The sequence below is a fragment of the Palaemon carinicauda genome, chromosome 1, assembly GCF_036898095.1.
Source record: "Palaemon carinicauda isolate YSFRI2023 chromosome 1, ASM3689809v2, whole genome shotgun sequence".
In the NCBI taxonomy this organism is placed as follows: domain Eukaryota; kingdom Metazoa; phylum Arthropoda; class Malacostraca; order Decapoda; family Palaemonidae; genus Palaemon; species Palaemon carinicauda.
The window spans coordinates 138,813,031-138,826,988 of record NC_090725.1 but is presented as its reverse complement, the minus strand read 5'-3'; the positions used below and the strand labels follow the sequence as shown (position 1 = coordinate 138,826,988).

Here is a 13,958-nt window from a genome sequence, read left to right as displayed (position 1 = left end):
CACAGGGGATAGAGACAAGGGTCAACATTCTCTTACAAAAAACAGAGATAAAATCAGAAATTGAGGGGTTCATGTGGATTGCTGGGCACAGTTTAAGGCAAGAATTATAAGCACATTACCATACTGGTTGGTCCCTCAAAGGGGGTGATATAGAATTTGAGAGAAAAATATTGTTTTATTTTAAGGTCAAGAAGCTTGTGCTTCGTAGATATTAGTTATGTGGCTCACGGGTAAGATAAATCAAAATAATACCTCACTAAGAGCATTTTGGAAGCCTTAACAGTATAATTGATTTATTAAATATCAAAATATCAAGGGTATTAATTCTTGTAAATTTTTCACTTTACCTGCTGCAATCTTGTTCGCATCACTCTTCCCTGACACTGCTAGCTGACCAATATCGCATACACAACCAACAAACTTATCCAAGAAAAGACTGATGCCAAATGCTGCTGGAATTTCATAGTTGCTTGACTTACACAAAAGTGTACTGGAAAAAAGAAAAAAACAATAATAAGGGCCATCTAACAAATGTCATATGTGCAGTCAAATCTAAAATAATTAACAGAATAAAATCTAAATCAGTGAATGCATTTCTTTGCTTGGTCATTACTCACATGAAAAAGGTACTTAAGTATTTCAACATGAGTAGTGTAATGAGAGCCTATTATCAACATGCAAATTGATATAATAACACTCTTCCCTAAGTCGTTCATTGGTTCCAAGAGAAGTAAGTGAATTTTTGACGTAGGATGGAATTTCACCCTATGAAGGGAATTCATACTTACAACTTAATATCATTTTATAAAAACCAGATATAGTACTGTTATTTAAATCATCATTGGGAGAAGAGTGATTGTCTCACTGTTCCTCACAGGGAAAGTATGTACCAAGTTAGAGTGCTAATTAAACATGAGTTTAGTTCAGGGGGAAATCCAGAGAAGACTAGGCTAGTTGATTATAGCAGGGTTGATGAAGAATGTGACACGCCAGTGTCACTATAATACACACTTAACCACCCCAGCTTTAATAGTGCAGGGTTCAAAACTCTTAACTTATGAGAGTTTTTCAATTTCAGCATTTTAAGGAATAGAAATCAAAGCTTAATTCTGTTCTCAAGCATATAGGAATAATCTATGTTTTTCAGATGTAACAGATATATTTAAGGCTTTTAGTATTAAAGGCCTCCACTAATCAGGTATATTTTCTGGTATTCCAATGGGGTTTTACAGCATTTAAAAGGTTTCACTTTTTAACCTTTGGAAAATCTTTCACTTATGTAATTCACAGCTAAAACGTTTTCCTATTCGCATTGGCTTCAGTTAACGCATAATAACTGCAAGTGCTACTTTATAAGGTGGACTTGGGAAGCATAAGATGATTCTCTCTTTAAATTTCCTTTGGAGCAAAAATTATTACAAAACTAATAGTTTAATTTAACTTTTTTCACTTCACCTATTTAAAAAGGGATGTAAGTACAGTGAAACCTCTACATACGATTGCCTTTACAAACGATTGTTCCAACACCCGAAGTAAAATTCGATCAAATTTTCATCTCGACACCTGAAGTCATGCTCCAACATCCGACGTCGATCATACGCGTAGAATTTTCTCAAAGCTTCGGTCGTAGTTTCTTGTTCACGCCGGTAGACGTCAACACGTCGGAGGGACGCCATTGAGCATCGCGTCGGTCAGTTCTCTGTTCTCGTGCGCATCGCGTGGCTGTCCTCTGTTTGGTCCGTTATTGGCGGTGATTATCATCTTCTTTTTCTCAGATTTCCTTTTTGATTATATGTATAATCATGAGTCCTAAGAAGCTTAGTTTCGGTACAGGTAGTAGTAGTGGTGAGAAAACGAAGAAGTCAATGCTTTCATTAGAACTGAAGCAAGAAATTATAGAAAAACATGAGCGCGGTGTGTGTGTGAGTGATCTGGCTAAACAATATGGCCGAAATATGTCTACGATCTCGACGAACATCAAGCAGAAGGCAGCCATTAAAAGCAGTCAAACCATCGAAGGGGATCACCATTATTTATAAACGTCGTAGCCCTACGCTGGAAAAGATGGAACGCCTTTCGTTGATATGGATAAGGGACAAAGAGATTGTTGGCGATACGATCCCTGAAACGATCATTTGTGAGAAGGCCAGCACTATCTATTGTGATTTGAAGGCGGGGGGCTCTGGGGGTGACGCGGGGGAGAGTTCAACCGATCCTACAATGGAGGAATTCAAGGCGTCTCGCGGTTGGTTCGAGAAATTTAAGAGACGGATCGGAATTCATTCAGTTGTTCGGCACAGAGAGGCTTCAAGTTCGGACACCAAGGCTGCTAAAGATTTTGTTAAGAAGTTTGAAAAGATCGTGGAGGATGAAGGCTACATAGAGCAGCAAGTTTTCAATCGTGAAGAAACCAGTCTATTTTGGAAAGAAGATGCCTAGTCAAACATACATCACTGCCGAAGAGATGAAAATGCCTGGACATAAGCCTATGAAGGATCGGTTGACTCTTGCCCTATGTGCCAACACCAGCGGGGACTGCAAAATAAAGCCGTTATTGGTTTATCATTCCGAAAACCCTAAGGCATTTAAGGCACATAGAATCAATAAGGACATGCTGCATGTTTTCTGGCGTGCTAATTCTAAGGCTTGGGTTACTAGATATTTCTTTGTTGATTGGGTAAACGTAGTTTTCGGCCCTGTTGTCAAGAAGTACCTTCAGGAGAGGAATTTGCCTTTAAAGTTCTCGCTTTGCTTGGATAATGCTCCCGTTCACCCCCCAGGACTCGAAGATGATATCATCGACCAGTTCAAATTCATCAGAGTGCTGTATCTTCTGCCGAACATCACCCCTATCCTCCAGCCCAAGGACCAGCAAGTCATCTCAAATTTTAAGAAGCTCTACACCAAGCACTTATTTAAGCAGTGCTTTAATGTCACGCAAAGCACCAACTTAACTTTGCGTGAATTTTGGAGGAGCCATTTCAATATTGTGCACTGCTTGAAGATCATAGATCAGGCTTGGGAGGGAGTAACTGGGACGCTGAATTCAGCTTGGAAGAAGCTTTGGCCTGATGTTGTTTCTCCCAGAGATTTTGAAGGTTTTGGCCCCGAGCCTGAACCTGTGCTTGCCGTAGAGGAAGACGTAGAAGAGATTGTATCCCTTGGCAAGTCCATGGCTCTGGAGGTCAATGAAGATGACATCACTGAACTCGTCGAGGAGCATCATGAAGAGCTCACCACCGAGGAACTCAAGGAGCTGCATGCCATGCTGAATAATGAGTTCCAAGCGCAGTTGAGTGATTCGGAGGACATCGAAGAGGTAGATCACATCTTAAGTTCAGCTTAAATAAAACAGATGTTGGCATATCATCAACACATGGTTGATTTCATTGATAAGTATCACCCACAGAAACTTCAGGTTTGCCGTGTAGTTTCGCAATTCGATGATGTTTGTTTAACCCATTTCAGAAAAATTCTCTCGATAGTTTCTTTTAAAAATCTACGAAGCGGTCTAGTGATCGTGATGAAGAGAAAGAAAGTGAAGCAAAGACAACTAAGACTGAATTGAGTGAAAGTGATGAAAATTAAAAATAATAAAAAAGAAAAAATGTAAAAAAAAATATAAAATATATAAAAAAAAATAAATTAGCTAAGTTAGGTTAAAGTTAACGTAGTTTAAGTTAGAGTAAGTTACAGTACGTTATCACAGTCACCATCTCTACCTCCTTGCCGACCGTCTGTCTCCTCCTGCGTAGCAATTCCTATACCTGCGTTTGCCTGTCTCTAAGGTAAAGTGACAATAAAAAACAATTTCTTATTTATTATTCCTTTATAATTATTCTTTTTTACATCTTTCTGTATAATGCAATTGTATTAATGTTATGTATAATTATGTGTAGCAATTTATTAAGGAGTTATCATAGGTGTGTATTCTTATGGGAATATTTGCCCCAACATACGATTGCTTTTACATACGAAGCAGTTCCCGGAACGAATTAAGATCCTATGTAGAGGTTTTACTTATTTTATCAGAAAATACTTAAGGTACCTAGTTCAAGTTGGGTAAGATATATAAATTTGTTATTCCAAATTAAAAGTAAAGCTACTATTCAAATTCTCATTTGGTGTTACAGCCTTTTATCCAAAAAGACAGATCATTGCCAAGCTATTCTTGGAATACAAAACGTTTCCTGCCATTGAACCCGTCAGCAAGGAAATTACAGATTATTCTAGCAAATACCTTAATGAATTCTTTTAAACCTTTTGAAATATGGAGTATTAAAAGATATGCAGCATGGGATTAGTTTGAAGGTTTTAACTTCAAATAATAATCAATCTATCTATCCTTTACTTCAAGTTCCCAGTTACCTAAATTACATTAGATGCAGATAATTAGTCTTATATATTCATTAGTCCTTCCTATTATGATATTACACCAGGAACCACTGGTGGTAGGGCAGACCTGTTGGCATTAAACCACATCAGGAACCAAGGGAGTACAAGGTCACCTTCCCTCTACAGGATAAAGGTCCTGCTGTTAACTTGAAAAAATTTAAAGAAATTTGCAGACATTCAATATTTAGATTTAATTTTGAAATTTGCAGACATTCAAGATTTAGATTAAGTTTTGAAATTTGCAGACATTCAAGATTTATATTTAATTTTGAAATTTGCACATTCAAGGTTTAGATTTGATTTTGGATTATCTGATCTTTTTGGAGGACAGTTGAGTCCAGAAAGTCTTCAGAGGCTGTATCAGCCTCAATGGAGGGACAGTCTCTGAGGTGTAATTGTTTATCAATTACTACACTGTTGGGCACAGAAATTTTTTCTGGGGTGATCTTGATCTGCATTCCCTTTGTGTCTCCTACTAGGGACAATTTTTATTTCAGAAACCTTGTGAGGAGTGCAGAGGCTTCATGGTCCCTCTCTGGGAAGTGTTTCACGATCAGGTTAAAGTTCTTAGGTTACTAGGAAGAAAACTTAAAGAAAATAATAGGATTATTTCTATTCGGTGAAAGAGACATAGAAAAGAAATAGGAATTTCATATCATTTGTGTATGAAAGGAAAATAATATAGATAGAAATACATCCCAAGTACAATAGAGGGTGCATTGCAAAGGCGCTGCCTTGACCCTGAAACTGAATCTTAACAAAGGAGCAGCAGTTACCTACCAACAATAAACGAACAGGGTAGGAGTGACTTATATTTCAGTTTTTCTTTTTTCACAGGAAATGAGGATGGAAAAAACACTGAGCAACATCCAAAACGTGTTGAAATACCTCCCTTTTAAATCTTATGAAACTTTATTAAAAACTCACTATTAGGTTGTTTAAAATAAGTTCTGATATTCGGAGACAGACATCAGGGGAGGTAGAATAATTATTATTTCTATGAACCTTCCCTGATATCTGTCTTCAAATACTTGAAGAAAAAGCAATATCCGAACTTATATTAAACAATTTATCAGCATACTGTATCTGGCAAAACATGATCTTTTAGTTCCTATTTGGTCTTCTGTTACATTTTGGTAGATAAACGGTCCTATTCATAGTACTGTATAGTTTTCTAACCGGATATCCAACAACAACCAAATGGCTATTTTCTAATGAATTTATTTTTTTGCCTTTCTTCCATTACCATAAGCTTTGCATTAATTGTACTGATTTTTAATCAGCTCTACTGTAGTCTGCTCTTCCACCTTCTTCCAAAGATCCTGCTGTTAACACTATGTAGATTGCAAATAAGTACTCCAAGGGAACTTCTTTTATGCCTTCCTTTGTAGCAGTCTCCATGTACTAAACAACAAATACTATGGGGTGTTCTTGTATGAACTGCAAAATTTGTCTTATATAATTCATATACATCAGCCACTGTCCTCATTGTATATTTGGCATTATGATAGAGCCACATCATTAGTTTAATGAGTCTTTTTGGCTTATTGTACTTTGTAAAACACATTTATTTTCTTTGATTCAGTACAAGATTCTGGCATATGCCTTCTCAAGATGCTCTGTACAGTATGTGTACTTGAATCAACATACCTTATATTTTAGTAGCCTTTGCACAATAGTCAGTAAACTCATTCATAACTGATGCTAGAAAATTAACATGATATTAATATCCATATCCAACCGTTGTACTTTGTCATTTTTTGACTGTAATACTAAGAACACTAAACCAGACTAATTCATAATAAGGTAAAAATAAAATTATCTAACTGATATTCATCTAATTATTACCCTTTAATATGACAGTAAAAACAATCATGAATCTAATTAGCTTGTTTTCTTTTATTCAAATACACCCTAATTGGTAAAATCCCATGAGACAGGTAGTAATTATTCTATTAAGCTGAAGATACTTTACTCTCATGTAATTGACCAAAAAATTATTAAGTTGAAATCAATCAGTATGTATTAGCAAACCATATTTACAATTACAGGATAAAATATCTCTACATAGCAGTGATACAAATTACGAAACACAACGAGGTGTTAAACAGTTATGATAGATCATATCTTCTTCATATTTTCACTTGGGTATTTTTTTCCTCAGGCATGTCCATAATCTCTGGTTTAACCCATCCACATTTGATGGCCTAAAACACTGACCTTTTGGTGGGCCACCACAAGTCACTTTTAAAGGTTTAAATGCAACTCATGAATGGCAGACATAAGGGACAGTGACATTGCCCTATCAAGCAGGACAATGCTCTAGAGACAAACCGTATATATATGATCAACACTCAAGCCCCTCTCCACCCAAGCTAGGACCAAGGAGGGCCAGACAATGGCTGCTGATGACTCAGCAGATACACTTATAGGCTTCTCAGCAGACACCCCCCCCCCCCATCCTTGGCTCACAAGGATGGTGAGGTTGCAGAGACCAAAAGAACTAACAAGTTTGAGCAGGACTCGAACTCCAGTCTGGTGATCACCAGGCAGGACGTTACCAATTAGGCAACCAAAACCCTAAAAATTAGAATAAAGTAGTATTGCAGTTGACAAACAAAAGATTGCTTAAATTTCCTTAACCGATTTTCAATTTCTAAGAAATTGTCAATGCATACAAAATATTTGTTTTCTAGTTGGTATATATGGAGGTTTCAACTTATATGTAGAAGAGGATGGTATGTATTAAATGTTGATGCCTACGCATTTCAATTTATCCTGAAACACTTATACATGATGAATACAAAGTGCGGGTTGGTCAGATTCAGTGAGAGAGTTTTTCATATAACTCTTCAACATACAGGATTAATGCCTTATCCATGTATTCTATCATAGTTTCCAAGTTACTTCAATGATTTTGTTGAGTTATGTTAATAGTTTGGGAAAATTGGATATAGTAAATAGGATGGAACTTCTCTGTTTGCTTTGTATATCATCTGGGGTTGGAGCAGATTGCTCAAAGCACAGTGTAAAACACAATGAGCTAAATTATGTAAATGAAATCATACCTTAGCAGTGTCGATATAAAAACTATAGACAGATTTGCATTGTGTGTGACTGTGTAAGGGAGGACAAGCAAACAAAAAGAAAAGTAAGTTTTAATATGTTTCAACTCCATTATTGATACCTAAAGATAATTTTTAGATAAAAAATCACTATTTTTACATACCAGTAGTTTAGCATCTCGACCTCTGGGGCATTTGCTTTGATTCATATACTGACAATGTTTGTCTATTCGAAACTATAGTAAGACAGTCAGGGATGCAATATATTTAGACCATTTTCTGAGTTTCAGCATAATACCAGCACAGTACTTTAGTTCATTTGAAGAACCTCAAAATCATTTGGTGCTTTGCAAGTAGTTTTTGATGCTTTTCTTTTAACGTATCCAATATGTGCTAGTAATCACTTGACCTGGTATGCTCAATGTGCACAATACATTACAAAACTAAAGTTCTCTTTTTCCTTTAGGCAATCCCTTTGGCTGCACTTGATATGATTAGAATGGTGACGATACGTAAAATCTTACACATATTTTATGTATGTCTGTAATTGAATGCCATAGTCATCTAACATCAAGGTTTGCCTTATTGTGTACAGTACAAAGATTCATTAATACACACCTCCTTCAAGGTAATGAACTGTTTTTATGGATTCTGTATTGTAATTTTGTTAACTTTGAATTTCTCACCTGTCTTCAATAAATCAGGTTCCATGGCATAACAGGGTATTTCTGCTCATAGCTCAAAGGCATATTATCTTTAGGACCTCTGTTTTCTATTGGAAAAACTTGTGAAGTGCTTACCATTTCTACATTTAAAGATTTAAAGGTCGTTCATGAATGGCAGAGGAAAGGGCAGTGTCATTGCCCTAGCAAGCAGGAAAATGGCCTAGAAACTACCCATATATACTATTATGATTAGTGCTCAAGCTCCATCTCCACCCAAGCTACGACCAAGGAAGCTCATGCAATGGCTGCTGATGACTCAGCAGGTAGATCTAAAGGCTCCCCCAAACCTTCCATCCTCATCACACATGGATGGTGAGGTTGCAGACACTAAAGATACTAACGAATTTGTAAGTGACTCAAACCCTAGTCTGGTGATCACCAGGTAGCGACATTTCCAATAGGTCACCACAACATCTTGGAAAAACAACTTTAAGCTTATCATAATAGTTTGCTGTTAAGAGTTTCTGGTAACAAATGAGATGGGAAGAGCAAAGGTTTCAGCAACATCCAGTTATATCCATAAGATATTGAAGACTGACTGAACCAAAGTGTGAAAATTACCAAAATATTTAAATAAAAATTAAACTGTACTGAAGTACCCAACACACAGCTGCAGTACTTGCCCCCAGAAATAAGAAAAAAATGAGTTTTCAGTACTCATTCTTAATGATAATAATAAAAGCACTAATACACAAAACCAGAAAGGGTGATTTAAATACATCAGTCAACCATAAATAAAATGGAATATTTACACAGATGTACATGTTAAAAAAATTTACTTAAGCATGATAGCAGTGCTCAATCAGGGATGTGTTGAAAACTCCATGACTGGTGACTCCTAGACTTCAAGTACTCTAATATATGTACATAAAGTAATCTCCTCCTCCTTGTATGGTACTTTTCCTAAAATTGCCTCATTATAAGTACTGCTTTAATTGCAGCCCTGACTGCTCCATTCTTCTTGGCAATGCCCCAGGGATGATGATAGGATGATGATGATTATATTTTTTAGATGCCAAAATCAACAAAATGGGGGGATGATGACATTAGGCATCTTCGCAGATTCTAATCACTTGTTGAAAGATCACAGGACTCCTCTGGATCCGTGTCCCTTGACGAAAGTTGATGAGAAGTGGTTAGCATTGTCATGTCAAGACAAAGACCAAACAAAGCAGAGTTGTAGTTTTGCAGAAGACGACGTTGACGGTACTGGTATGGCAGCATACATTGTTAATACTTTTTGGATGGCAGCATACATTGTTAATACTTTTTGGATGGCAGCTTACATCATTGATGGTATTGTAACAGCAGTACACATCCTTGATGGTATGGAACAGCAGAAGATGACATTGATGAGAATGGGCTCTTTACTGTTCATCCACCAGTAGACCTTTCTTTATTTTAACTTTAAAAGATCTATTGTGCTTCTATTTTCATTTCATTTCTTAATTGAAGAAAATAATATAGTCTACATTAGCATACAATATGACAAATTGCTAGATAATTTGTATTTCTCCTAACCATACAAACCTTAGCTATTTATTAGGGGTTATACTTTCGGCGGAGCTGAAATGACGAGCCATTAACATTTAGCGAGGGTTAACTACCCACACTACTAGTTAACGGGGATAGGGTGGTTGGCTTACTACCACTCCCATTCACAAACCTGTGATTTAGCTCATTTTGCTTGGAGGTAGGACTTCAAGGGGGGGGTAGGGCTGGCGGGCAAGTTTGTATAAATAGCTAAGGTTTGTATAGTTAGGAAAAATACAAATTATCTATGAATTTGTCATTTGTTACGTAACTGGAATACAAACTACGCTATTTAATAGGGGTGACTCACCCATTAGGATGGGTGTACGTCCCTGCCAATCTGGCTTTTGGCTTTACCCGGGGACTCCTTATCTGAGTATGTTAGTACTCAAAAATAAGGAGTCCCTGCCCTCGCTAAAACCTTGCTATGCAAAGTCCGCGACCTACGTAAGCTGTGTGTTGAGAAATGCAGAAGTGTGACTGTCTAGGTAAAGTTAATTCGAGTCTATTGTAGGAAAAAACTGACGTAACCAAGACTTTCCCAATGCTACCTCGCCAGGGTATGGGGACACAACAGTATTAGCTTAATACTAGGTACACAAGGGAGCATGGTTTACCTGCAGTGGTTTGAGGTCAGCTTATCCAGAGAACCCAGGATGCTGCTTGACCCAAGAGAAGGAAGGATGAAGAAAAGAATAAGACCCAGTCAAATCTTTTCATTCACGCAGACTAAAACCGGGTAACGATGCCCTCAACCTTCTGCTACTTGTCCAATAAGGAGCTTGAGGTATACAACCAGCTGTTGTGCAGCCACCACTGGACCGATAGAGATCGTATCGAGTTCCTGTGGGTCACGTCTTGCAGGAGAAAGGTTGTGAAAGTCACCTGGAGCATTCACATCCTTTCCTGTAAAACCAGTGTCACAGAGTAATCTGCTAAGAAGGACCAGGGACATAGCTATGCCCCTGATATCGTGAGTCGTCATGTTGAGATGATGTTTTGGTGATCCTCCTTTAGTCTCTCCCAGTGCTGATGACAAGAGAAGGAACCCGGTTGGGCTGTTGCCATTCTCTTAAGGTAGAGTCTCATACCTTACCCTGGGTACAGTAACGGATGATCTGGATCGTCCATTACCGAGTGGAGACTTGTGTAGGATCCGTCACCTCTGGAGAATGTGTCTGGCGACATACTCGGGGGCACAAAATTGAACAATGCCTTTAGCCCTTCTCATTAATGGGCAAGGTCAAAAGAGAGACCATAAAGTTCCCTGACTCGTATGGCTGCTGTCAGAGTGTGTAGGAACATTGTCTTCTTAAACCAGGTGAAAATTTGTTGCCAGGTGAAGTGGAACATAAGGAGGTCTCTTTAGAGATTGGAGAATTTGAACTATGTTCTGAGAGGAAGGTTTCAATTCCGACTGGAGAAAGGCAAGTTGTAGGTCCGTATGAGTCAGGAAAGGCCTTGCGATGAGAGGATGTCCCTTCCTTTCAGTTTGAAGGTGAAGGATCAAGGTTGAGTGATCATCTTCACCTGTTGAAACTGAATAGGGGGTCTTTTACTTTGGCATATACTCGAGGATTCTGCTATTGCTGAAATAGAGGTATCGAGTGGAGAGGGACACTTTCACATGACACCAACCACACAAGACATTATACTGCCTGGTAGACTGATGCTGAGGAATTCCTCAGATATCTAGACAACCTTTTTGCAACTTACTGCGAAAAGCCTCCGTGGGAGGGGATGTACTGGGTAGTCTCCAGGCGTACAATCATAGCAAAGCTGTAGCTTGTGGTAGGTGTCGAAGTGGGTAGTCTATGATGTAGAGAGGGTTCTCTTGGAGACTATCAGGAGCTGCAAAAGGTTTGGAAACCATTCTGCGTAATGCCATAGCTGAGCTAGGAGAGTCCTTGAGAGGCTGACCGATGTTCTAGCCTTCTTGAGTGCCCTTCTCCAGACAAAACAGCGACGAGACGTAAACGTCATTGTTGTACCCACCGTTGTTGGCCTGTTTTTTGCCAGAGAGCCTTGGGGTCTAGGGCTAGGGAGCAACGGCAGCCTGAGGTTCAGGAGCATTGCAAACAGATCCCTAGTTGGAGGAACCCGTAAAGTCGGGACTTTGTCGGCTACAAGGTGATCCAAAGACCATTCGGTATACCTTATCTGAGATGCTGTGCACAGATTGTCGGCGAGCACATTCCTCTAGTCTGGAATGAAGCGGGCTGATGGTGGCACCGAACGGACTTTGGCTCATCTTAGTGTTTATATTGATAGATGGGAAGAGGCTACGAGCAAGTTCCTTCTTGCTTGCCGATGTGAGCCTCTATGTGGTGTGTGTTATCGTCCCCCATCACATCACCGAGTGGTCTGTTAGGAACCGATGAGGCTGCTGAAGGACTGGAAAGTTGGCTTTCATCTCTAAAGAGATTTGAGTGAAGGTACTTTCGTACTCTGTCCAGAGGGCTGAGGTCGTGGGGTGCACCACTATGGTCCCTCCTCTCTTCTTTTGATGTGTTCTAAGCACAGCATCAAGTCCGAGGGGTGGGGAAGGGTGAGAAGGTTATACCACTCTGTAGATTCTTGACTGACACCCATCCCTTGAGGTTCGTCCAAACTTCTGGTCCCATGGGGGTCACAATGTCTGGGGGATCGCGGGCCTGATTCCAATCAGACTCAAGTCACTCTGGGATGGGCGTTCTTCATGTTTTCGAGAAAATTTTGTGGAGATTGGTGTCTAGAATCATTCCCAGATACACCAGTCTTCTGGAAGGGAAGTAGCGAAGACTTCCGCAGGTTACCTTGATCACTGGATCTTAGTAAAAAGACTTCAGAAGTTCCGGTGCTAATGCAAGGTTGCCACTAAGTCTGCTAAGGTCAGTCAGTCGTCCCGAACCGGAGGAGACAGAAGCCGATCCTGTGAGACCAGGATGGGTGTAATGGAAAGACCAAAGCACAGTGCCCTGAACTGGTGTTTCTTGTTGTCTAGACTGAATCTTCCAACCTTCCTAGATGGATGGTTGGGGCCTGGAAGTATGTGTCCTTTAGGTCCAGTGTGCAAATAAAGACCTGAGGTTTTAGCCCTTGTTTGAACTCCAATATGGTGTGGACATCGACCCAAAGGGACAGCTCTTTGCGGATCCTTTTGCATGGGACATTGTTGACGCTGGGGTCTTGACTCGTGGCGTAAATGATCAGATGCGATACCCTGAGAGAGAATTCCTTTAACTAACAGAAGGAAGGCAACGCTTAACCCTACCATGTGCCCTGATGGGATTGATGCTATTCCTTAGAATAGAATCAATCTGGCGATTGTTAATCAATGTTTAACGGTTGGGTATCGTGGTTACTGTGCAGTTGGAGAGTGCTCGCAAGTAGTCCCCTGTCGACAAGCCGTTGATGAGAGTTGTCGATCGTTTGACAATCACTTTAGTGTGATGGCGAACGGCCAGTAGCGAGAAGTACGTTGTATACCTTCTGATCTAGGGAACTACAGGCAGAGGTTGACTAGTAAGTCTGAGTCACGAACTGCTGGCGAATTGCCGATGATCGGTGAATCAGCGGTCTGTGAGCCGAGGATGGTAACTGGCAGGCAGATGAAGGCTGTCTGGTCAGTCAGCCAAGGTAGGTTGGCAAAAATGAGTTGGTAATCTGCTTTGAGAGCCCTGAGAGACAGCAGAATGATATAATGATAGTCAGTTGGTGATGGTAAGCCACTGATGATCAGCGATCGATCGCCGACCAGTGATCGGTGAGCTAGAGATCAGCAAGGTGACTATGGTCCCTCCTGGTTGGTCAGAGATCAGCAAGGTGACTATGGTCCCTCCTGGTTGGTCAGAGATCAGCAAGCTGACTATGGTCCCTCCTGGTAGGTCAGAGATCAGCAAGCTGACGATGGGCTGGTCAGAGATCAGCGAGCTGAGTTCAATGATCGAAGAAAGATGAGCTGCCCATCGATGATCTAGTAATCAGCAAGCTGATGACTGGTTATTGACTAGCAATCGGTGATTGGAACACTAGTAATCGGAGATCGTTAGTCATTGGAGGGACTAGAGGTCAATGATCAGAGCTGAGCTAGCAATTGGCGATCTGGTGATCGGCGAGCTAGCGATCAGCAAACCGTGAACTAGCCATCAGCAAACAGTGATCTAGAGACCAGTCTGTTAATGCTTTCTTGTTTGCTGACAGTGGTCTGTATAGGAAAAAGAAACTTCAGAAGAGACAGGGACCAAGGATTCCCCGTTTT

General features: G+C 39.8%; 1 protein-coding gene across 4 annotated transcripts in view; it reads right to left on the bottom strand.

Annotated features, from left to right (window-relative positions):
- Positions 1–13,958, bottom strand: part of Gcn2 (eukaryotic translation initiation factor 2 alpha kinase Gcn2) — a 571,098-nt gene that overhangs the window by 120,555 nt on the left and 436,585 nt on the right. For all 4 annotated transcript variants that reach the window (XR_011046192.1, XR_011046195.1, XR_011046198.1 and 1 more), the window contains one exon: positions 348–490. Coding sequence is in view for 1 of the 4 variants with exons in the window: in XM_068385322.1 (XP_068241423.1) it covers positions 348–490 (143 nt within the window). In the remaining 3 variants the exon portion in view is untranslated. The remainder of the gene's footprint in view (positions 1–347; positions 491–13,958) is intronic.